The 26786-nt window shown below is 33.9% G+C and overlaps 1 protein-coding gene across 1 annotated transcript in view; it reads right to left on the bottom strand.

Moving 5' to 3' along the window:
* Positions 1 to 26786, bottom strand: part of CCDC7 (coiled-coil domain containing 7) — a 127856-nt gene that overhangs the window by 5466 nt on the left and 95604 nt on the right. Inside the window, exons 12-15 of the mRNA XM_016196308.2 lie at positions 20469 to 20554; positions 18400 to 18451; positions 13504 to 13569; positions 9479 to 9700 (exon numbers count right to left, since the gene is read on the bottom strand). Coding sequence (XP_016051794.2) covers positions 9479 to 9700; positions 13504 to 13569; positions 18400 to 18451; positions 20469 to 20554 — 426 coding nt within the window. The remainder of the gene's footprint in view (positions 1 to 9478; positions 9701 to 13503; positions 13570 to 18399; positions 18452 to 20468; positions 20555 to 26786) is intronic.

Here is a 26786-nt window from a genome sequence, read left to right as displayed (position 1 = left end):
ATGTTATTGGCCATCTGTATGTCCTCTGGAGAAGTGTCTATATAGGTCCTTTGCCCATTTTTAAACTAAATTGTTTGCATTCCTAGTTTTGAGTTGTTATAAGTTTTTTGTATATTTTGGAAATTAGCCCCTTATCAGATACATCATTGTCAAATATGTTCCCCCATACAGTGGGTTTCCTTTTCATTGTGTTGATGGTTTATTTGCAGGGGAGAAGCTTTTTAGTTTGATGTAGTCCCATTTGATTATTTTTTCCTGTGTTTTTCTTGCCCTGGGAACTGTCTTTTGACCCATATATTCCACTTCTGAGAATACAACCTAAGAATCCTGAAACACCAACCCAAAATAATATATGCACCCCTACGTTCATAGCAGCATTACTCATCATAGCCAAGATTTGGAAACAGCCCAAGTGCCCATCAGAAGATGAGTGGATAAAAAAAACAAAACGGTGGCACATTTACACAATGAAATACTGCACAGCTATAAAAAAGAAGGAATTTTTACCCTTTATGACCACATGGATGGGCCTGGGGAGTATTACGCTAAGCAAAATAAGCCATCAGAGAAAGACAAATATGATATGATCTCACTAATATGTGGAATCTAATGAACAAAATAGAACCAGAAGCGTGGATACATGGAACAGACTCACAGGTGCCAGAGGGGAGGGAGATGGGGGTGGCTGGGTAAAGAAGTTGAAGGGATTAGCTAAAAAACATACATGCATATCCTAGGGACAGGAACAACAGTGGGGTGAAGGCCAAGGGAGGGGGATGCAGGCGTAGGTGGAGGTGGGCAAAGGCAGGGGGAAGAATGGGTGAAGTCTGTAATAATGTCAACATTTTAAAATTTTAATTAAAAAAATAGTAGTAGAGTATTTGTGATTTCCATCTGCCCTATTTCACTTAGCACAATACCCACAAGATCCATCTATGTTGTCACAAATGGCACGATTTCACCACACGTGCTTTGTCTATTCATCTATCTATGGACACTTCATTGTTTCTTATCTTGGCTAATGTAAATAATACTACAATAAGCATAAGTGTGCTATACCTTTTCCAGTTAGTTTTCTCATATTCTTGGGATAAATACACAGAAGTAGAATAGCTGAATCACACGGTAGTTCTTAAATTTTTTTTGAAGAATCTCCATACTGGCATTACTAGTGGAAGTACTAATTTATATTTCCACCAATACTGTACAAGGGGTGCCTTTTCTCTTCATCCTCTCCAACACCTGTTGTTACTTGTCTTTCAATGATAGCTGTTCTAGCAGGAGTAAGGTGACATTTCATTGTGGTTTTGATTTGCATTTTCCTCATAATTATTGCTCTTGAACATCTATTCCTGTTCATGTTGCCCACCTGTATGTTTTCTTTGAAAAAAAAAGTCTATCCAGATCCTCTGCCCATTTTTTAATTGGGTTATTTTTGGTTGTTGTGAGTTCTTTATTTTTTTGGATATTAACCCCTTATCAATGTAAGATTTGCAAAGATATTTTCCCATTCAGTACGTTGAATTTTCATTTTGTTGATGGGTTCCATTGCTGTGCAGGTTTTTAGTTTGATGCAGTCCCATGTATTTATATTTGCTTTTGTTTTCCCACAAAAACATCTCTAAGACCAATGTCAAGGAGCTTATCACCTATTTTTTCTTCTAGGACTTTTATGGTTTCAGGTCTTATGTTCAAGTCTTTAATTCATCTTGAGTTAATTTTTGTGTATGGTGTAAGATAGTAGTCTAGTTTCATTCTTTTGCATGTGACTTTCTAGTTTTACCAATACCATTTATTGACGAGACTTTCCTTTCTTCATTGTCATGTTCTTGGCTCCTTTGTTGTAAATTTGTTATTTCTGTGCTCTTGATTCTGTTCCATTGATTAATGTATCTGTTTTATTGCCAATATCATACTGTTTTGGTTACTGTAGCTTTGTAGAATAGTTGGAAATCACAAAGTGTGGCACCTCTGGCTTTGTCCTTTCTCAGAACTGCTTTGGCTATTTGGGGTTTTTTATAATTCCATACATATTTTAGGATTTTTTGTTCTACATCAGCGAAAAATGCCATTTGGATTTGGATAGGTATTGCATTCAATCTGTAGATTTCTTTAGGTAATACGGACATTTTAAAAATGTTAGTTTTTCCAATCCATAAGCATGGGATATTTTTACATTTGTTTTTATCCTTCAAATTTTTTTATTGAATTCAATTTATTTTATTTTATTTTTTATATATTTTTATCGTTTTTAATATTTTTATTATCTTATAATTCATTGACATAATTTTTAGAAGTGAATAAATAATCAGAGTTATTATAAAACAAAGGGAAAGCCCTGCTTTGGAAAAGCAAAGCAAAGCAGTGTACTAGCATTTATTTCTGGAAACTATTTAATCTTCTGGAATGCCTGACTTTATTGCCCTGGAAAGCTAAGCTTTAAGAACTTAATCCTAATCATAGTGTCATCATGTTGTATTCATTTCTGTCACACAGTACGTATTTTGAAAATATGTAATAATAACAGAGAAAATAAAAGAACCCACATCATGCTGACAGAGTTAAATGAAATTAGATGTGCTCAGCATGGTACTAGCACTAAACAGGTGCTAAAGATATGTTAGCTGAATGTAAAAAATTGAACAGAGGAGGACAGGGTCCATGTGGAAGACTTCATGGTGAGTTTTGTTTAAAGGTTGCCAAAGGAACGGGTTGCTTCCACTACTAACAGGCTTCTAATCCAGTGGTTCCCAAACTTTGCTGCACAAAGCACCCTTGGGATGTTTGTTAATGATTGATGTCTGGCTTCCATTCCCAGACATTCTGATTTAATTGGTATAGGGTCCAACCTGGAGATTGGGATTTTTTAAAAAATATTATAACTTTTTTTTTTTCCTGCACTTGTTTACAGACTCACTCTTTTTCTTTTCTTTTCTTTTTTAATTTATCTTTATTGTTGAAAGTATTACAGGTGTCCCATTTTTCCCCCCAATTGACCTCCTCTACCTCACTCCCACCCCCTTCCCAGGCCTTCACCCCATCTTTGTCTGTGTCCATGGGTTAGGCATATATGCATATAACTTCTTTGGTTAATCTCTTCCCACCCTCCACCCCCTTTCCCTCTTCCGTCTGAAATATGATCGTCTGTTAAATGCATCAATGTCTCTGGATCTATTTAGTTCATCAGATTCTTTTGTCCATTAGCTTCGAATTAAAGAAGACCCTTCAACATTTCCTATAGTGCTCGTTTGGTGCAGATGAACTCCTTTAGCTTTTCCTTGTCTGAGAAGCTCTTTATTTGACCTTCAATTCTAAATGATAGCTTTGCTGGGTAGAGCAATCTTGGTTGTAGTTCCATGTTTTTCATCACTTTGAATATTTCTTGCCACTCCCTTCTGGACTGTAAGGTTTCTGTTGAGAAATCAGCTGACAGTCATATGGGTGCTCTCTTGTAGGTAACTAACTGCTTTTCTCTTGCTGCTTTTAAGATTCTCTCTTTGTCTTTAACCTTTGGCATTTTAATGATGATGTGTCTTGCTGTGGGCCTCTTTGGGTTCCTCTTCTTTGGGACTCTCTGTGCTTCCTAGACTTGTAAGTCTATTTCTTTCCCCAAGTAGGGGAAGTTTTCTGTAATTATTTTTTCAAAAAGGTTTTCAACTTCTTGCTCTCTTTCCTCTCCTTCTGGCACCCCAATAATATGAATGTTGGGCCTCTTGAAGTTGTCCCAGAGGCTCCTTATGCTATCTTCATATTTCGGGATTTTTTTTTTCTTTTTGCTCTTCTGGTTGTGTGTTTTTTGTTTCTTCATGTTCCAAATTGCTGATTTGATTCTCAGCATCCTCTACTCTACTGTGGATTCCCTGTAAATTATTCTTCATTTCAGTTTGTGTAGCCTTCATTTCTGACTGGTACTTTATTATGTCATTGATTTTCTCAATTATTTTTGTCATACTCTTACTAATATCCTTGAGCATCCTTATAACCATTATTCTGAACTCTGTATCTGTTAGCTTGCTTGGATCTATTTCATTTAGTTCCTTTTCTAGAGATTTCTTATGTTCTTTCCTTTGTGACATGTTTCTTTGCCTCCGCATTTTGGCTGCTTCCTGGTGTTTGTTTCTATGTATTAGGTAGAGCTGCTATGACTCTTGGAATTTGGAGAGTGGCTTTGTGTAGTAGGTGTCCTGTAGGGTCCAGTGGCTCAGCCTCAACAGTCACCTGAGCTGGGCCTTCTAGGTGCTCCCCTGTGTGGGCTGTGTGCACTGTCCTGTTGTAGTTGAACCCCAGTTGCTGTTGGTGTCACTGGGAGGATCTGACCCCCAGACCAATCAGCTGTGAGGACCAGCTGCAACTGCAGCCAAAGAGCTGCTGTGCTGGAGACACCCCTATCTATGGAGCAGGATTTACTTAAGTGGGGCTTTGGTGTTCACCAAGTGTGCCCCTTGAGTGTGTCACTTGTGACTGTGGTAGGGTTATAAGCCAGCATGGTTGAGTCTGACAACCAGGTGCACAGTCTCTGAGTCCTCCCAGGAGGTGCAGAGTCAGCCTGTGCCAGTGCCTTGCCCAGGGCCACCCAGCATGAGCTACACAGCAAACCATAGATGGCTGCTATTTGTGCTGGGCTTGGAGGTGTCCAGGAGAGCCAAGCTATGAGCCAATGCAGGCTGCCACTAGTGCCAGGCCTGGGGCCACTTATCAAGCTGTATGGGGCCCACTGCTGCTTGTTTGAGAAAATTTAGGAAAGTCCTAAGCATGAGGCTCAAGGGCCACTTGCAGAGAAAAGCCCCTGGAAATGGCCTAGATGAGCCTGCCGGAGGGTGGGGCAGGGCCTCAGTGAATAACTGGGGTGGGGCCAAAGGTGTGAGTCAACTGCTGGTGATTCAAATATGGTATCTGCCTGCACACTCTGTGTGGGAAGGTCTCGTCAAAGGAGCAATGGCCCCTGCCAGCTCTTCTTTCTGGGAGAAAGCTGCCCCTCCACCTCTTGCCCCCTCCACCTCTCGCCTGGATTTCGGGCAGGTTAGTTCCTCCCCAAGTGTCCCAGGTTCCTTTCAGGCTACTGCCCGGTGCTGGGGCTCAGAGGGAGCATGTCTGAGTGATTCCCGGCGCTGGGGCTCAGAGGAAGCGTGTCTGAGTGATTCCGTGCGTGGGCCCTTTAAGAGGAGCTGCTGGGGCTCCCGCAGCCTACAACCCTCAGAGACAGTCTCCATTGGTTTCACAGCCAGGGTTGTGGGGATTTCTCTTCCCAGCCCTGGAGCCCTGGCCTGGGGTCCTGATGTGGGGCTAGGACCCCTTACTCCTCTGGGAAACCCCCACCCCTGAGATTCCCTCCTGGGTTTCAACCAAGCCACTGGGTGAAGGCCTCTGCCTGCAACTCTGCAATTCAGCCCAGATCCACCCACATCTCCGCCCCTCCTACCAGTCTCTATGCTTCTTCAGTTCCCTGATTATAGGGCTTCTGTGCAGCCAGATTTCAGGAGGATCTGAGTGATGGTGGTTCTGGTGGTATTTTAGTTGTAATTTTGATGTGGTTGCGGGAGGCGGCGAGTGCAGCTGTTACCTATGCTGCCATCTTGTTTCTCTCTCAATTTCTTTTAATAATGTCTTATAGTTTACAGTATATAGGTCTTTCATTATTTGGTGAAATTTATTCCTAGGTATTTAGTACTTTTGTTGAGATTGTAAATGAAATTTTTTTCTTAATTTCTCTTTCTGATAGTTTCTTGGTCATGTACAGAAGTGCAATAGATTTTTGTATATTGATTTTGTACCTCAAAATTTACTGAATTTATTACTCCCAACAGTTTTTGGTGGAGTCTTTATAGTTTTCAATGTAAAAAATCATGCCATCCCCAGATAGTGACAGTTTTAACTCTTCCTTCCCAATTTGGATTCCTTTTATTTCTTTTTCCTGCCTAATTTTTCTGGCTAAGACTTCCAATAACTGGGTTAAATAAAAGTGGCAAGAGTGGGCATCCTTGTCTTGTTCCTCATCTTAAGGGAAAAGTTTTCAGCTTTTTCCATTGAGTATAATGTTAGTTGTAGGCTTGTCATATATAGCCTTTATTATGTTGAGGTATTTTTCATCTATACCCATTTTGGTTGAGAGCTTTTATCATTAATGGATGCTGAATTTTTTCAAATGCTTTTTGTGCATCTATTGAAATGATTGTATGATTTTATCTTTCATTTTGTTGATGTGATGTAACACATTTATTGATCTGCATATGTTGAACCATTTCTGCATTTCTGGAATAAATCCAACTTGATCATGATGCATAATCCTTTTAATGCATTGTTGAATGCTTTGCTAATATTTTCTGAGCATTTTTGCATTTTGTTCATTAGAGATATTGGCTTGTGTTTTTCTTTTATTGTGTCATCTTTCTCTAGTTTTTATATCAGTGTAATGCTGGTCTTGCAATGAATTTGACAGTGTTCACTTATCTTTAATTTTTTTGGAAGAGTTTGAGCAGAATTAATATTAAATCTTCTTTCAATGCTTGGTAGACTTTACCAGTGAAACCATTTAATCCTGGACTTTGGGGACATTTTTAAATTACACATTCAATCTGCTTACTAATAATCTCCCTATTCAGGTTTTCAGTTTCTTCAACATTCAGTCTTGGAAGGCTGCATGTTTCTAGAAATGTATTTATTTCTTGTAGGTTGTCCATTTTGTTGGCATACAGTTATTCATAGTAGTGTCTTACAATCCTTTGTATTTCTTTGATAATGAGTTGTAATTTCTCCTCTCTTATTCCTGATTTTGTTTATTTGAGCCCTTTTTTTAAAGAAGTCTAGTTAAAGGTTTGTCAATTCTGTTTATCTTTTCAAATAACCAGCTTTTTGTTTCATTAATCTTTTCTACTGTCTTTAAAGTCTCTATTTCATGTATTTCTGCACCGATCTTTATTATTTCCTTTCTTCTACTAACTTTGGACTTTGTTTTTTTTTTCTTTTTCTAGTTTCTTTAGCATAAGATTAAATTTCTTATCTGAGATTTTTCTGGTGTTGTGAGATAGGCTTGTATTACTATAAATTTCCCTTTTAGAACTGCTTTTGCTGCATACCACATATTTTGGTATGTTGTATTTCTACTTTCATCTGTATTGAGGTATTTTTTGACTACCACTCTGATGTATTCATTAAATCATTGGTTTTTCAGTGGCATGTTGCTTAATCTCCACATATTAGTAAATTTTCCAGTTTCTTCTTGTAATTGTTTTCTAGTTTAATACCATTGTGGCCAGAGAAGACGCTTCATATGATTTCAGTCTTCTTAAATTTATTGAGACTTGTTTTGTGGCCTAGCATATGATCTATCCTGAAAAATTTTCATGTGCATGTGAAAAGATTGTTTATTTTGCTGCTTTTGGATGAAATTTTCTCATATATCTATTAAGTCCATCTGATCTAATGTGTCACTTAAGGCCAGTGTTTCCTCATTGATTTTCTGACTGCATAATTTATCCATTGATGTAAGTGGGGTATTAAAGTCTCCCCACTATTATTCTATTGCTATCAATTTCTCCCTTTAGGTCTGGTAATATTTGTGTGATTACACAGGTGCTCCTATGATGTGTGCATAAATATTTATAAATATTATAATCTCTTGTTGGATTGATCCCTTTATCATTATGTAATGGCTATGTTTGTCTTTTATTACAGTCTTTATTTTAAAGTCTATTTTGTCTGATATAAGTATAGCTACTCCAGCTTTCTTTTGGTTTCCATTTGCATGAAATAGCTTTTTCTATTTTTTCACTTTCAGATGTGCGTATCCTTACATCTGAGGTGAGTCTCCTGCAGGCAACATATAGATGGGTATTAGATAGGTCTTGTATTTTTATCCATTAGGTAATCTATGTCTTTTGATTGAAGAATTTAGTCCAAGGTACATAGTTATTGACATTTGGGGGATTTTTTTCTGGCCATTTTGTAGTTCCTCTCTGTTCCTTTCTACATCTCTTGCTTTCTTTCCTAGTGGTTTCATGACTTTCTGTAATGTTAAGTTTAGATTCATTTCCTTAACTTTTATAGTTTTTTATTTGCTTCATGGTTACCATGAGGCTCATGTATAACATATGCACTGTTGGTGGGAATGTAAATTGGTACAGCCACTGTGAAAAACAGTATGGAAGTTCCTCAAAAAAAAAAACAAAAAAAAACCCTAAAAAATAGAATTACTACATGATCTAGCAATTCCCTTTCTGGGCATTTATCCAAAGAAAACAAAAATACTACATCAGAAAGATATATGCACCACCATGTTCATTGCACCATTATTTAAAATGGCTAAGATATGGAAACAAACTAAGTGTACATAGATGAATGAAGAACCTGTAATATACAGAGGGCAAAAGTAGGTTTACAGTTGTCAGTGTGCAAAACACAAGTTCATTCTTGTACTATTATAATTATTGTATTATTTTCCATATGAACAACTGTAAACCTACTTTTTCCCCACCCTGTGTATATTGTCCATAAAAAAAAATGAAATCTTGCCATTTGCAACATGGATGGACCCTGAAGGTATTATGCTGTTAAGTAAATCAGACAAAGGAAGACAAGTACTATATTATCTCACTTATATGTGAAATTTAAAAACAACAACAACAAAAAGCTTATAGATACATTGGTGGTTGCCAGAGGCAGGGGTTGAGGGTGGGCAAAATAGATGAAGAGAGTAAAAAGGTACAAACTTCCAATTATAAAGCAAATAAGTTTAGGGGACATAATGTACAGCATGGTCATCATAGTTAATAATACTTTATTGCATATTTGAAAGTTTCAAAGAGAGTAAAATCTTAAAAGTTCTCATTGTAAGAAAATAATTCTGTAACTAGGTATGGTGACAGATGTTAACTAGACATGTTGTGTTAATAATTTTACAAAATATACAAATGTGAAACCATTATACTGTACTCCTGAAACTAATATATGTCAAATATATCTTAATTTTAAAATAAATATATAAAACAATATTTTATATCTGAATAGTCTACATTGAAACACTGTCTAGAAAATAAATTGTCACTCACTTAACTGTCTAAAAAAATTAATTACAAGCTCTGGCAGGTGTGGCTCAGTTGGTTGGAGCATTGTCCCATGCACCGAAAGGTCACAAGTTCAATTCCCAGTCAGGGCACATAACCAGGTTTCAGGTTCAATCCCTAGTCAGGGCATGTGTGGGGGGCAACCAATCAATGTTTCTCTCTCTCATTAATGTACCTCTTCCCCATCTCCCTTCTTCTTTCTCTAAAATCAATCACAAAATCAATACATATTTCACTTCAATGTTCATATTCAAGATAATAATTAATTAATATACTCAGAAGACAAAAGGAAAAAAATCCAAGCAAAAAAAGTCAGAGGTAATTTTTTAAAATATAATCAAATAAAGCAAATAATAATAATATAAAAGATTAAATTCTAACAGCACATATTACTATCTTTGTTGTAAGTATTTCCTTACCTGTGAATATTCTTGGATTTTAGCATTTGTCTTTAGTCCACTAGAATCTGCAACTTGTGCTTTCCTTGTTTCTTTCTCCAATGGTATAGATTTTGAATCTTCACCTTTAACTTCTGTTTTACTAATACTCTTTTCCATTGTTGTCTTGATCTTCCTGTCACTTTTAAGTAATTCCCCTTGATTTAGGAAATATTTCAGTTGATGCTTAGCTTTTTCAGATTCCTGTTTGAAAAAAAGTAGCCATTTATCAACATTATTTCTGTTACATTTTCCTGCCAATATTACAACTTTCAAAAATATGCATATATTCATGCCCATATTACTTCCTAACTTTACTTTTACTGAGTTGGAGGAACCCAAGTTAAACCACTGACATAATCCATAGTTTAATAGATCTTCAACATTTAAACTATGAAAATTCTCTTCCACTTTGAGAGCTATTTTGATACCCAGGAGTTTCTAGTACTCTTACTTTTTATTTTTTAATTAAACTTACTGGGGTGACACTGGTCGATAAAATTATACAGGTTTCAGAATGGCTATAATCAATAAATAAACAAATAAGTGTTGGAGAGGATGTAGAGAAAAGGGAACCCTCATGCACTGTTGGTGGGAAAGCAGACTGGTATAGCCACTGTGGAAAGCAGTATGGCATTACCTCAAAAAAATTAAAAAAGACACTGCCTCATGACCCAGTAATTCTACTTCTGGGAATATATCCAAAGAAAACTGAAACACTAATTCAAAAGAATATATGCACCCCTATGTTCATAGAAGCATTATTTACAATAGCCAAGATTTGGAAGCAGCCCAAGTACCCATCAGTAGATGAGTGGATAAAAAAACTGGTACATTTACACAATGGAGTACTATTTAGCCAGAAAAAAAAAAAGAGGGAAATCTGCTCTTACTTTTTTAAGGGCTATACTTATTATACAGGCACAGTAAGAGTTAATAAAAGGTATACATTATACAAAGTGCTGAATTATAGCTATGGTAATTAACATCTATATAAAAAAAAGAAAACCAGAAAAATAATTTGTTTTTCTAGAATAAATTTTTTCTTTAAAATATTATTTTGTATGAAAGAATATATAGGTTAACAAAATAAAGTTCACAAATAATCTCACCACAGACAGAAAACTCACTGTTAACATTTCAATGTATATCCTTTTTAATTATTTATAAATATAACTAATAAATACATGTATTTTTAAATATTTATCTATATTGGGTCATGTACTATATATATATATATATATATATATATATATATATATATATATATTCACATAATATGACCCTTTCATTATATAATGTCATAGATATGTTTCCATGACAATAAATAAACATGTAAGTCAGAATAGTAAGATAATATATCTAATAATATACCTAATAATAATAATAATAATAAACCTAATAATGACATAGCTAAGATAATATACCTTAATAATATTCTTTAACTTATTTAGCAAATTTTTTATCAATGGACAGATTGATAATTTAAAATATTTTGCTATTAAAAAATTTTATATTATACATACTTGTAAAAATCTCTGTATACTTTTTTCTTCTTTACAACAAATTTTTACTAGTGGAACTGTTCAATGAAAAAGTTATGTCTTTTCAAGACTTTTGCTATATGTTTTCTTCAGGAAAGGATTGATTCATAGTAATAATAGAAGTATGTGAAAGATTGCTCATTTCTGCATATAGTCACGAACATTAGATTTTTCTGCTTTTAAAAGTTTACCAAAATGGAAGGTTAAAAAAAATCTATCCCATTGTTACTTTATTTTTTATTAAATATATTGTGCTGACATTGGTTAAAATTATATAGGTTTCAAGTGTACATTACTATGATACATGATCTGTTTATGGCTTTGTGTGCCTACCAACCAAAGTCAAATCATCTTTCATCACCATATATTTTCTTATTTTTAATTACACTAATTTGAAAAGAGTGAGGTTGAATATACTCGAATGCATTTATTGGGCATGTGTGTTTCTAAATTATGACTTGCCTGTTTGTGTCCTTTGTCTATTTGGGAAGAGGGTTATACATATTTCTTTTAGATTTGTAAAATATCTTCATGTAAAATATTATGTAAAAATTTTCCATTTACCTTTTTATCTTATAATTTTTATCATTAAAATGTTTTAAATTTATATATTTAAATATATAAATATATTAACATGTTTAGAAAGCCTTGCTCTAGCCAAGACCAGATAATTGTTACTGTTTCTTCTATTCAGTATCAAATCCAGAACCATTCAGTTTTAGATATTATAGTTTTACTATTACATATTGATTTTTAGATGAGCAAACTTTCCTTGTTTTCCCCCACCAATTTCTTACCTCAATATATGCTATTATAATAGCTCTGTTAAGCTGAAAAATAATTCCGCTTACATCTAAAAATAAATTGCATTGTTTGTATATCAATTTGGAGAAAGTAGAAAATGAAATAATTTATAATAGTGAGCCTTCAAAACCAAAAATATAAATTTCTTCACTGTTCACCTATATCCCTCAGTAAAGTGTATTTTCTTCATATAAAACTCTGTGTATTTTTGTTAAATATGCTATCCTAATATTGTGAATATAATTTTTCTACTATATTTTCTAAATAATTGCTTCTTTTAGCCTGGCCGGGCGTGGCTCAGTGGTTGAGCGGTGACCTGGGATGCAGGCAATTGGAGTTCGATCCCGGGTCAGGGCACATGCCAGGGTTGAGGGCTCAGTCCCCGGTCGGGGGCATGCAGGAGGCAGCCAATCAATGACTCTCTCATCATTGATGTTTCTCTCTCTCTCTCTCCCTCTCCTTTCCTCTCTCTGAAATCAATAAAGATATATTTTTAAAAATAAATAATTGCTACTTTTTTTCTTGTATAATTCTTTTTATTTTTTTATTTTTTCAATTACAGTTGACATACATTATGTTAGTTTCAGGTGTACAACACAGTCATTAATTGCTTCTGATAAAAATAAAAACTGTTGCTTTTTATATTTATTTTGTCCTCAGTCACCTTTTTGAACAATATCATTAATAACAAATTTGTGTATTATCTTGCGTTTTTCAAAAGGAAAACTATATAATATATAAGTAATATTACTTTTGTCTATCTGTTTATAAAAATGTAGTTTCTTTCTTTGATCATTTAGCAACAATTTGAAAAATAGCAGTAAGAGCCAACATCCCAGTTTAACTGAGTTTAATTGGAATGATTGCAGTATTTTACTTTTATGTATAATATTGTCTCAGTTTGAAATAGATTTCTTTTGTTTGATTAAGGATGTTTACTTTCTTTCTACCTTACTCCTATATGATTTCACTTATATGTGGAATATAAAACTGAAGGCAACAAAGGAACAAACAAGAAAAACAAAAACTCATAGACACCAACAACAGTAAGGTGGTTTCTAGAGGAAAAGGGGTGGGGATGTAGTAAAGGGTACAGGGGGTTAAATATATGGTGACAAAAGATGATTTGACTTGTGTGGTGGGCACATAATGTCTTTTATAGATCATGTATCACAGAAATGTATACTTGAAACCTATATAATCTTATTAACCAATGTCACCCAATAAATTTAATTAAAAAGAATAAAATAAAACTCTAGGTGTAAAAAGAAATATGAATGTTTAATTTTATTAATATATTCCTAGTGTGTAAAATAAAAATACTTAAACCTGGCAAAATAGCATATACTTATTAGTTAACATCAAAATTATTCATTTTAAAAATCTGTATAATTTTATTAACCAATATCACCCCAATAAACTCAATTTTCAAAATAAAAGCTCCTTATAGATATTTTCATTTGATAGCAATTTTTTTTTATAATTTTTATTTTTGTTTAAAGTATTACAGATGTCCCTTTTTCTTCCCAATGACCCTTCCCCCCCCCGTTCCTTCCCCCTCCCCAGACACTCTCCCCACCATTGTCCGTGTCCTTGGGTTGTGCATATATGCATATAAATTCTTTGATAACAATTTTAAAAGAACCTGATGTCCTTTACCTGTAATGCTTGTTTCAGTTGTTCCTGAAGGACTTTATTCTCAGTTTCCAGAGCATGTGCTGTTTTCTAAGATGCAATATAAGGGGGGCAGGGAGAGTGGTATTCATTTTGGTACTTTTGTTTTTATTAATTTGTTGTTATATATAGTTATTACCATATATAGAGCCAAGATGATGATTCTAACATATACATTTACTACACACTTCTCAGACATAATGGTGGATAATTTCTGTAGCTATAACTTCTTATTGATTTTCCATATGCAATTTGACTTTGAATCTGGTAAATTATAACTACAGTAAATTAAACATTTCTTTTATTCTTTTCTTTAGGCCTAAAATATTTAAATATAAACATTTCAAATTTTATAAAAAGAACAACTTTGTTTTTAATGCAAAATAAGCATAGTTCTGACTTTGTGAGAAGGAGTGGATTTATTAGACATGAAATAGCTCAAGAATTCTTGAGCAGATGGATGACAGATTGAAGAACCATATCTAAAGTCCCCAGTTCTGCTCTGGGATAGCAGAGCAAATTCCTATTGGACAAGCCCTGTCAGGGACAGCCACCATAAACTATGAACAAAATACAAATATCAACATTTGAAAGCAACCAAGAGTAGTTAGATTCTTGAGAGAAGGTAACCAAGAGTAGTAAGATTCTTGGTTTTTGACTCCTAGTCTGAGGGCAGCCCTACCTGAGCCAGACAAAGCACCTAATAACCAATAGAAAGCCTGAGTTTTAGACTTTACAAACCAGAGGACAAAGTTCAGGGCAATCACAACCACTGGAAATGTTAGGGGAAAGTCACACAAAGAAGGGAGCCATAACCAAAGAATTTATATACATATATTCATAACCCAAGGACAGAACAATAGTTTGGAGAGGGACTGGGGTGGGGTGGAATGGGTTTAAGCGGGGAGAAAAAGGGACATCTGTAATATTTTGAACAAACAAAAAAAATTTAAATTTAAAAAAATTAAAAATAAAGAAAAAAATTTTAAAAAATATTTAATAACGGTTCAAATTTAAAGCAGAAATTACAAAAACATATAGATGGTTCAAGACAGAATTCCAGCCTGCAAAAATATTCTCAAGGAAGGAAAATATTTTAATGCAAAGATCAAAGCCATGTTATGGACAATAAAATGGAGCTTCAGGATCAAAATTAACTCAAAGTTGTGGTTATAAGACTCCTTGTTAAACCCTCAAAGAGATTTAAATATTCATGGACCCTCCTTATTAGACAAAAATTATTTTGATGGTATTGTCCTGACATATCTTAAGTAAAAAGAAATCTATCTCAGAATTATGGGCTTTTGAGTAAAAGAATGAAGCACAATAACATACATGGAAAACAAAGTTTTTAAGAGAAACACCATCACATTAGACTAAAAAAGACAGAAACATTTCAAAAATGCATTTGTCTTTTCTTATATTCACATGATTAAGCTGCTAATCACCCACTTAGATACTTGAATGAAATAACTGTGCTCTATTTGTCTAACGAATAATCTGAAAATCAAAATTTAATAGAATAAAAGAAAATTGATATAATTTTATCGAAGTATGATTTTGTTAAGTACAACTCTGGCTATTGCTACCCAGCAGGGGTGGGGAACTTCTGGCCCTCAGGTCATATAAGGCACATGACATCATTTGGTCTGGACCTGCCAAGGCCTCACCAAAGAGAAGCAGTTCCAGCCATCACATTAGGGGTGAGTTAATTAAAGGTTTGGCCAAATATAGCAGGCTAATTTTTAAGTTGATATTTTTGTATGTCCCTCGAATGATGTTATAAGTGTCCAAATGGCCCTTGGCAGAATAAAAGGTTCCCTACCCCTGTGGTATCTTTGATGAATTAGAAAAAGGAGCCTCTTTCAAGCAAATGTAGCCTTGTGCCAGGGTATGCAGTTGGCAAATAAACCATGCATTGAATTTCAACACCCACTTTTGCCTTAGCCCCTCCCTTGTTAAAGGTACAATTTGTACAACATAAAGACAGCCTTGGGTCCAAATGGATTATTTTATCTACATACTCTAAATGTTAGAGGTAAACAACAACAACAACAAAAACTAGTTCATTTAAAAACTAAAATACAGTTTTATATGTCTTATTAAGCACTTTATAAGCATTAAATTACTTGGGCAGATAGATAATAATACCAACTGATTCTATTATTCATGTCTGTTTGAGAAAGCAAAACAATATATTTTCACAAATTGCAAATTCTGAGCAGGACTCAGAGAGCTATGTTTGCAGTTCAGATTTCACTACCAATTTGTTCTCTAACACTAAGCAAGTCCCTTTTTAACTTTTATTGATCTTTGTAAAATGGCCTAGAGTAAAACGGCCTATAAAAGAGTTTTGGAGGAGGGAGAAATTCCCTTAAAATTCTCACTAAATCCATAAATCTTCCCACTAAAAAATTATATCTATATAAAGAATTTTTACTTTAACTTCATTAAAAATAATTTAAAATGAAACTCATTAACTATTACAGACTGAATATTCGTGTCCCCTCACAAAAAGCTATTCATAAATTTAAACCTAATCCCTAATGTGATGGTATATGAGGATGAAGCCTTTGGGTGATGATTAGGACATAAGGGTAGAGCCTTCATTAATGGGATTAGCACCCTTATAAAAGAGACTCCAGAGAGCTCCCTTGCCCTTTCTGCCATGTGAAGATGGTGCCTTGATCTTGGATTTGTCAGCCACTAGAAATGTGAGAAATAAATGTTTGTTATTTAAGCCACTCAGTCTATGGTATTTTCTTATCTAGTATTGTGTCCTAAAAGAAATTCTTTTCTTTTTTTTTTTAATATATCTTTATTGATTTCAGAGAGAGGAGGGGAGAGGGAGAGAAAGATAGAAACATCAATGATGAGAGAGTCATTGATCAAGCCCATAACCTGGGCATGTGCCCTGACCAGGAATCGAACCCCGATAGCCTGGATCCTAGGTCTACGCTCAACTGCTGAGCCACGCCCGGCCGGGCCTAAAAGAAATTCTTATGTTGAATTCCTAATGCCTAGTGTGATGGTATTATGAGGTGGGGCCTTTGAGACGTAATTAGTTCATGATAGCAGAGCCCTCATGAATGAGATTAATGCCCTTATAAAAGAAGCCTGAGAGAGTTCCCCTGCCTTTTCTGTCAAGTGGGAATACAATAAGAAGTCTGCAACCGAGAAGAGGCCCTTATTCCACCTTGCTGGCACCCTGATCTCAAACTTGCAGTCCCCAGAACTGTTAGAAATAAATTTCTGTTGTTTATAAACTAACCAGTCCCTGATATTTTGTTAGAACAGTATGAATGGACAAAGACACAGCCCAAATTAAAAACAAAAACACTAGCTTAATGACTTCTGATATTAATAATATGGGATTATAATAAATTTTTAAATATACACAATACTGAAAATGCTGTCCTGTATAAATAAACTCATAAGTATCGATAGGATACTAAGATGGCCTCTACAATCCCCATCCCTGGTGTTATGCTCTGTATAATCCACTCCTTTTTACTGTTACCTAGGACTTGCTTCTAGCCAATAGAATATTGCAAAGTGGTGTGATGCAACTCCCTCTATTCGATTGCATTATATTGCTAAAATGGCAAGATGTCACTCCCATGACTGTGTTACATAAAACTCTGTCTTGGCAAACAGGAAAGACTCTTGGCTGGCCTGAAGAAAAAAGCTGCTATGATGTAAACTGCCTATGGAGATGGCCACATGGCTGAGTGTCTCAGTCCTACAACTGCAAGAAACTGAAATTTGCCACATCCATTTAAACTGGGAAGAGGACCCCAGGTTACAGAACAGAATAGAGTCTAGTCAATACCTTGATCGCAGCTTGGTGAGTCATTGAACGTAGGCCACAGCTAAGTCATGCTCAGACTCCTAACCCTCTCAAACTGAGGGACAATATAAGTTGTTTTAAGTTGCAAAATTTGTGGTAACCTGTTATGCAGGAATAGAAAACTAATACCATAAAGTTCTACATTGAATATCTCAAGCAGTGCTCTCATTTTCTTCCCAAATTTATGTTATCTCATTCCTGAGTCATTCAGGTTCATACTGTGGGACAATTAACTCTAGCCACTCACTAAAATGGGTGATGTGATGCTCTGATGGTTATTAAGAAGTTAAACTGTAGCAAAAGAAAATAAGTGAAGATGAAATAAAAGATTACTTGTACTCCTTTTATAGATCACATAAAAATGTGTGGGCTACATAATTTACAATTTCTGAAGAACTTTTCTTATTTCCTTCTTACCTCTTATATATCTTTTTGAGAAAAGGCAGTGATTGTTTTATCCACCCTACTAATGGAAAATATGAAGTTTAAGTAGATGAAAGGGATTTGTCCAACAGTGTGGTGATTGTAGGAGGTAGGAATGGGGGAGGTGGAAGTGGGTATAGGTGGAAGTGGGGATAAACAGTGATGGAAAAAAATAAAGAAAAAAACAGATGCATGATATACCTTTGTAAGAACAAACCATTATTTAGCTGGTTCCCTATTGATGAATATTTGCTTAGATCCAGAAAAAAAGGAGACTTGTCCAATGTTACATAATTAGTAAGTCCCTGTTGACTCCCAGTATAATGTTCTTTCCTCCATGTTATTGCCTGTGGTTGAGTAAATCATCATTTTCATAACCTTGATAAGAAACATGCCTAGATTTACCATTTGATTTTCTGAAACTTACTGAGAAGAGTCAACCAACAAGAAAGAAATATCTTAGGAAAAACTTTAGTACACACATATACAGAGATACACATACACACACACATACACTCACCTATATTCACATACATACTAATGTTGTCTATACATATAATTATCAGAGCACTTATTAATCAAACTTAGAGGCATAGAGAGAGTTTTACCTGGGCTTTAAGGAAATCTTCCATTTTAAGCTCTTTGACTGAAGACTTTTTCCTGTAATTAAAAATGTTTTCAAATATATCATGATATTTTTTAATTGCATGACTACTTTGCTTTTTTGGGGAGTACTTAAACCCTTTGTAAAACTAAAAATTTTCAAAAGACATTTATATTTTTAAAAGCCTTAAAATAGGTTATATGATAAATAATTGAATAACATTTCTCAAACTAACTTCTCATTGGTATGATTAAAATATGGAAAAATGAGATGGGGCAAGGATTTTCAAAGTACACTGGTCCATTTTTTCTTCCTTGGTCGTCTTTTCTTTGCTAAGTCAAAGATCAAGGCCATTTGCCCAATAAATTTATTTTTAGAATCTATGGAGCTGTGTAAACATGGAATTCATAATTTCTTTTTAAACTTTATATTTATATTAGAGTTTGACCCATCCAATTCAAAACGCAAAAGTTATTTTATATTACTAAAGAAGATATTCATTTAATAAGACCAGTTAACAAAATCCACATACATTTTAATAATAGATAATTGTTTTTATAAAATAAGTACAATGAAGAAGTTCAGTAAAGCCCTAGCTAGGTGGCTCAGTTGGTTGGAGCATTGTCCTGTACACCAAAAGGTTTGGGGTTTGATTGCTGGTCAGGGCACATACCTAGGTTGCAGGTTCGATCCCCAGTCAGGATGTATATGGGAGGCTGCTGACTGATGTTTCTCTCTCACATTGATGTTTCTTTTTCTCTCTCTCCCCTTCCTCCCTTCCTTTCTCTCTAAATTCAATTAAAAAATAAATAAAAATAAAGGTATCCTCCAGTGAGGATTTCAAAAAAAAGTTCAGTAAAAAAAAGCATAGCCCAGACTAGGGAGTTATTAGCTAGACCATCAAGGACACAATGTAAATTCATTTCCTTAAAATTATTTACAATTTAATTCTGTTTGCCTGTTCCTAAATATCTTGTGGTTCATTCTCCTCCTCTTTAATTCATACTTCCCTTCTCAGCTTTCTCCAACAATCATATCCTTGTTTGCTTATAAAACTATATACAACTATGTGTCACTAATGATAAGGATACATTCTGAAAAATCCATTTTTAGGTAATTCCCTCACTGTATGAACATCAGAGTGCACTAACATAATCCTAGATGGTATAGCCAACTACATACCTAGGCTATATGGTATAACCTATTGCTACTGGGCTACAAACCTGTACAACATGTTACTGTACTGAACAATGTACTTAACAGTTGTAACACAACGGTACTTGTGCACCTAAATATATCTAAATATAGAAACGATACAGTAAAAGTATAGTATAAAAGATTAAAAATGGTACACTTGTGTAGGGCACATCATAAATGGAGCTTGGAAAACTGGAAGTTGCTCTGGATGGGTCAGTGAGTGAGTGAACATGAGGCCTAAAGCATTACTGTACAATACTGTAGACTTTATAAACACTACACTTATGCTACATGAAATTCATAAATAACGTGAGATTAAATCAAGCACAAGAGAAAATTATGCAATTAAGAGACATGGTAACATTATCAATATGTATGATTTTGTTGCCAGCATAACATGGCATACTGTTTTACAGTAAACATTTTTTATAAATAGAGTACACTTTGAAATAACAATAAAAATATAGGTTAGTAAATACATAAACCAGAACATATTTATTATCATTATCAAGTATGATGTACTGTACATAATTGTATGTGCTATACTTTCATACGATTGGCAGTGCAGTAGGTTTGTTACACCAGCATCATCACAAACACATAGATAATGTGATATACTATGACATTACAACGTCTACAATGTCACCAGGTGACAGGAATTTTTCAGCTTCATTAAAATCTTATGAGACCACTGTTGTATATGTGGTCTGTTGTTGATCAATATGTTGTAACATGGCTCATGACTATATTTGCTAATGTTACTTTTTTAATAAACCTACTAATAAGTTATATTTATATTACCTCAAATTGCTTGTGTAAATTAAAAATATAAGTTAACAAGGAAAGAAAATACTAGCATGTATCTTTATGTCTTACACTTCTGAATCCTCAGACTTCTCTTTGGCTTTTTTCTTCTCCATTTTCACAGTTTTCTTTGTTCCATCATATGTAGGCTTTGTTGTCTGTAATTTTATATAAGCCAGAAAATGTTAATGAGACAATAAATTATAGGGAAATATATGATAATATACATTGCTAAGATTCCCATTTTATTTTTAAAAGCATTATACTATTTTTCAAGGAAAATTATCTAAATAGAAGCAAAATATTGATACATTCAGAATGTTTATTACAGTGTTTTACAGAATGTAAGTCATATATAAGTTAATGCATATTAAAATAATTAAATTCCCCTGATAAATTATAGTCAATTCTACAATATGACATATACCTTCATGAAAACTTCCTCACTATGAAAAATCATGCAATACAAACTGCAGGATATATGAGGAAAGTGGTATTAGGTACACAGCACCCAAAAAAGTTGTCAGTGATACATTTTTAAAAATAGCAACCTAATAAAAACATTAGTATAGTTTTATACAGTTAAATAATTAAGAAACAAGTACTGTGAAAAATATAGCTCTTTATCTTAAAAAAGACATGAAGCTTATTTGTGGAAGTGACCACTGAATAGGTTGCAAGTTGTAAATTATTGTGCAGTGTTGGAAGGTTGGTTATCTGAAACTGAATGAAAAGTTTTAACATCAGTGAACTGATGTGGTATACTACATACATGGTGAACTAAGGTACCTTGTAGACACTCTTTTCTGCCTTCACCTATATTTTTGGGAGATAAAATTGTGCATAAGCAAATGTAAAATTCACATTATGTTCAAATTGCTCAACTGTGTTAAAACAAATTTGCATTTCAAAACAAATATTATGGGACTACTGACTACATGTTTTAAAGTACTCCTGAACTACTACATAGTACCAGATTATTTTATTAAAAACAGTAGAGAGAAAAAATTAACAATTAGATTATTGAAATTTTTAGATATGCTTAATAATAGAAACCTATTAAAGTATTAGGTGGTTATTTCCTATTTCAGACCACAACTTCCAACAGATACCAAATTCACAACAGTGGAAAAGTTCTCACAAGTTAAAAACAAAGTGTAACAATTTCTCATAAAATATGGAAAATAAACATGATGATGAATTCTTAATGAGAATTGTTAAGGCCCCCAAATAATATTTTCTAGTTTAAATATGAGTCTTTGGATATACTTAGTATTCAGAAAAGTCTAATATATATTGGCAATCAAAAATACTAAAATAATAGAAGGGAAAAAAACTAAAAAATAGTGAACAAATCATGAGTGAGCTGTGGGACAATTTCAAGTGGACTAATGTTCTTATAATTGTAGTTCATGATGGAGAGAAGGGGTAAGGGAAAAAATAGTACTTAAAGAAATGATGGATAATTTTTTTCATAGTTGAGGAAAGCTATATATGCACAAAGCCACATCAATATGAGAAAAACTACCCCAAGACATCATAATAAAATTATTTAAAAGCAGCAATAAAATCTTAAAAGAATACAAAGGAGAAAAGCAGATTACATGCAAGAATAAGGAGGAAATATCTTAGAAACAATGCAAGCAAAGGAGCAACATCTTTAAAGTACTGGAAGAAAAAAAGTCACCCTGGAATTTGTTATGCAGAAGAAATATCTTTCAAAACTGAAGGCATAAAATAATTTTCCTTTAGAAACCAAAGAGTTGAAAGTATACATCACTAGCAAAGCTGCACAACAAAATGATAAATGAATCCTTCAAGCAGAAGAAAAATGGTATCAGACATAAATAAGAAATACACAAATTAAAGATGGGCACCAGAAATCATAATTGCATGAGTAAATATAAAGATTGTTTTTCTTATTATTTAAATATCTTTAAAAGGTGATCGTTTACAGCAAAACTAATAACAATGTGTTGTGCAGTTTATATTATATATAGTAAACCATGTGTGAAAACAATAGCACAAAGGCTGGAAAGGGACAAATGAAAGTACATTATTTTAAGATTCATGTACGAGAAGTGATTTAATGTCACTTGAATATAGACTACATTCATTAAAAACAAGACTGTAAACCCTAAAGTAACCAGTAAAGCAACCAACTGAGCAGCAAATGTAAAGTAACACAGATTCTGCTACCTGGAAGTGGGGTGCTGTTATAATATACAACTAACCATTTTGGAAGTAGATTTGGAATTGAGCAGTGAATAAAGGCTGGAAGAATTTTGTGGAACGTAAAAAAAATATTTAACAAATTATGTAAAGAAGACAAACCCCTTAATCTGATAGACAGAAGGGATAGAGGGACAGAGGGAGGGAGAGGAGAAGGGAGGGGTAGATGGAAGGAGAGAGATAAATTCCCTTTAAAGTCAGGAACAAATGAAAAGTGCCTGCTGTCATAGTCTATTCAACACTATTGTAGCCAGTGCAGCAACACAATGCAAGAAAAAGAAATAGAAAGTATTAAAAGTTAGAAAGGAAGAAAATTTTGACTATCATTATTCATAGTTTTGCAAGTAAGAAATAAAAATTTAATCATGACTGTAGCTAGGTTTATGGATGCAAATTCAACATACAAAAAAATGTATTGTACTTCTCTATCAAGTTAAAAATATCTATTAAAAGACAGCAATTATAGTAGTATGAAAATATGAAGCACTTAAGATTAAAAACGGATGAAAGCTTTAAAAAGAAAATCATAAATATTTATCATTAAACATTAAAGAAAACCTTCAAAATTGGAAACATTTAATAACGAAAAGATGTGTCTTGATATCCTAGACGTAAATCTCTCCAATTTGATGTACAGATTCAGTACAATGATAGAATTTGACATTTTAACTCTAAAATTTATATAAAAGCACAAAGATCAAAAAGAAATAACTTCTTTTTTAATTAAATTTATTGGGTTGACATTAGTGAATAAAATTGTGTAGGTTTCAAGTGTATAATTCTATGATACCACCACCCAAAGTCAGATCTTTTTCTTTCACCATATATTTGACCCCCTTTACCCTTTAACTGATAGTTACCATCCATATGGTGGTTCTCACTGGTACCCACCATAATGTTGTCTGTGTTTATGAGTTTTTGTTTGCTTATTTTTGTTTGTTCATTTGTTGTTTTCAGTTATATATCCCATATATGAGTGATTATATGGTTCTTAACTTTTTCTGTGACTTATTTCACTTAGCATAATATTCTCAAGGTTCATCCATGTTGTCACAAATGGCAGTATTTCATCTTTTCTTATGGTTGAGTAGTATTCCATTGTATACACATATAATAAATTCTTGTTATTAAAAAACAAAGTGGATTGACTTCCTATAAAAATATCATTCTAAATTTTTAATCATGAGGGATCTCAGACATTGGTGTAGGAATAGACAAGGACAAATGGAACAAAACAGAAGGAGCAAAAAAAATCTTTAAGCAATAGTGTTTTCCAGCAACAGCGAGCCAAAACATATGCTTGTAGGGGATTCAGTTAGGAAGCTAGAGTAGAAAGCCAGGTGATAGCAGAAATGGAGTAAATAAGGAATCAGCAAATTATAGACCTGCCCTGCTGCCTGTTTTTGTAAACAAATTTTTATTGCAACACAGTCCTGCTCATTCATTTATGTATTGTCTAGGGCTATTTTCATACCACAGAAACAGATCTGAGTTATAGCAACAGAGATGGTGTGGCCTGCAAAATCTAAAATATTTATATAGTCCTTTAGAGTAAAAGTTTGTTGATACTTGGATTGAGAGATAAGATAGTAATTAGGGAAACTTAACCAAGTACAGTAAACACCAGGTATTTGTGCCCAGTATCCTTTTTCCCTTGTGTTAAGAAACAGCACCACATTTTAGGAAGGTTCTGCACTTCCCTCGTCTCAAACTGTCCTGCAGATATTTGACCCAAACAAGGTCAATAAGATCTAATCACCTCAGAATGTCTGTTATGGAAGGGAAGCCATTTGGATCTGAGAGCTAGTAAACAAAGGGATGGGGAGAAAAGTAGCCATAAGCTCCCTCTCTAAAAATTCCTTCAAATGACAGATGTAGTGGCTGTCCATGAACTTCTATTATTTTGTCTCCAAAAACTGCCCTGGGTCATCTATCCTTCACCAAACATGTCGTTCAATTTTCCTTCAGTTCTTTGAGTTACCCATCCAATAAATTTCTTGCTTTAGATAGGCTCAATTTCTCCTACTTACCAAAAAAAAATGATATAGTGCAGTGAAGGCCTGGGGAGGGGTGGGAGTGGGGTGGAGAGGGGTTAATGGGGGGGAAAGGGGACATCTGTAATACTTTCAAAAATAAAGATAAATTTAAAACAACAGTAATAATAGTAATAATAAAACCCTTAACTGACACAGAAAACTACTGATTACCATTTGGCAGACAAGGCTAGAAATCAAATGTGGCTTTTGATTATTAAAATTGGTTGTCTACAAAAATAAAATTATTTAAAAAGATAAAATTAAGTTAGGAAACAAAGTGTACTGTGGAAGAAAATAGATATATTTGTTATTAGAAATTCTGAGTTTGACATAATTCCATAGCCTTTATTCTCTTTCCACCATCATATTACATCAACTCCATTCTCTTGGAGTTGGTTTTTATCCTCATGTGGAAATACTACTATTGTACATGTAGAAATGATCCTTCCATATTTCTCCTTCACATTTCCACACTTCTTTAGGTTTCCACACACAAAACCTAAACAAACAATACAAGAAAGCAAAACCAAAAATTGCTGCAACATTTTCAAGTTATCTAAGAAGCTCCACATTTTTAAATAAATTTTTTTATTTTTTAATTACAGTTGACATACAATATTATATTAGTTTCAGGAGAACAACCCAGTGATTAGAAAATTATATAACTTACGAAGTAATCACCCTGATAAATCTAGCACCCATTTGACACCATACATAGATATTACAATATTATTGACTATATTCCCTATGCTGTACTCTAGATCCCCCTGACTATTCTGTAACTACCAATTTGTACTTCTTAATTCCTTCACCTTTTTCACCCATCCCCCAAGCCCCCTCCCATCTGGCAACCGTCAAAATATTCTCTGTATCTATGAGTCTGTTTCTGTTTTGCTTCTTCATTTATTTTGTTTTTAATTCCACATATAAGTGAAATGATCTGGCATTTGTCTTTCTCTGTCTGATTTATTTCACTCAGCAGAATACCCTAATGCTAGATCCATGCTGTTTGTGCATATGGCAAGATTTCATTCTTTTCATGGCTGAGTCATATTCCATTGCATTTATGCACTACTTATTTATCCATTCACCTATTCATGGACAATTAGGTTGCTTCCAATATTGGATATTGTAAATATAGCTGCAGTTAACAAATGGATGTATTTTTCTTTTCAATTTAGTGTTTTGAGTTTCTTCAGATAATACCCAGAAGTAGAATTGCTAGGTCTTTCCAAGTCTTTTGTTATAGCCTTTGTTTTAAAGTTTATTTTCTCTGGTATAAATATTGCTACCTCAGCTTTGTGTTTTTTTTGTTGTTGTTTGTTTACATTTTCATGAAATATTTTTCCCATCCTTTTATTTTTAATCTAGATGTGTCTTCCAATCTGAAGTCTCTCATAGAAGCATACATAAGGTACAGACACCATATGTCTTTTGGCTGAAGCATTTAATCCATTTACATTTAAAGTGATTATTGGTAGGCATGTATTTATTGCCATTTTATTCTTTCTAACTATGGTCTTTTTTTCTTTCTTTTTCTTAAAGAAAACTTTAATATTTGTTGTCATACTGGTTTGGTGGTAAAGAACTCCTTTAGCTTTTATATAGTCTGGGAAACTCAATTTCACCTTCAATTTTTAATGATTGTCTTGCTGGGTAGAGTAGTCTTGACTGTAGGTACTTGCTTTTAATCACTTTGAATATTTTATGCCAATCTCTTTTGGTCTGAAATGTTTCTGCTGAGAAATCAGCTGACCGTCTTGTGGGAGATCCGATGGAGGTAACTGACTATCTTTCTCTGCTGCTTTTAAGATTTTCTCTTTGAGCATCATCCCACAGACTGAAGGGCCCAGGGTTCAATTCTGGTCGAGGGCATGTACCTAAGTTGCAGGCTCGATCCCCAGCTCCAGTTGGGGTATGTGCATGAGGCAACCAACCGATATGTCTCTCTCTCTCTCTCTCTCTCTCTTTCTCTCTCTCTCTTTCTCTCTCTCTCTTCCACTCTCCCTGAAAAGCAATGGAAAAAATATCCTCAGGTGAGAATTTAAAAAAAAAAAAAAGATTTTCTCTTTGTCTTTAACTTTTGCCAGTTCAATTATGATGTGTCCTTGTGTGGTACTCT

This window comes from Miniopterus natalensis, chromosome 1 (genome assembly GCF_054644295.1).
Source record: "Miniopterus natalensis isolate mMinNat1 chromosome 1, mMinNat1.hap1, whole genome shotgun sequence".
Lineage (NCBI taxonomy): Eukaryota > Metazoa > Chordata > Mammalia > Chiroptera > Miniopteridae > Miniopterus > Miniopterus natalensis.
This window is presented reverse-complemented; position numbering and strand designations above follow the sequence as displayed.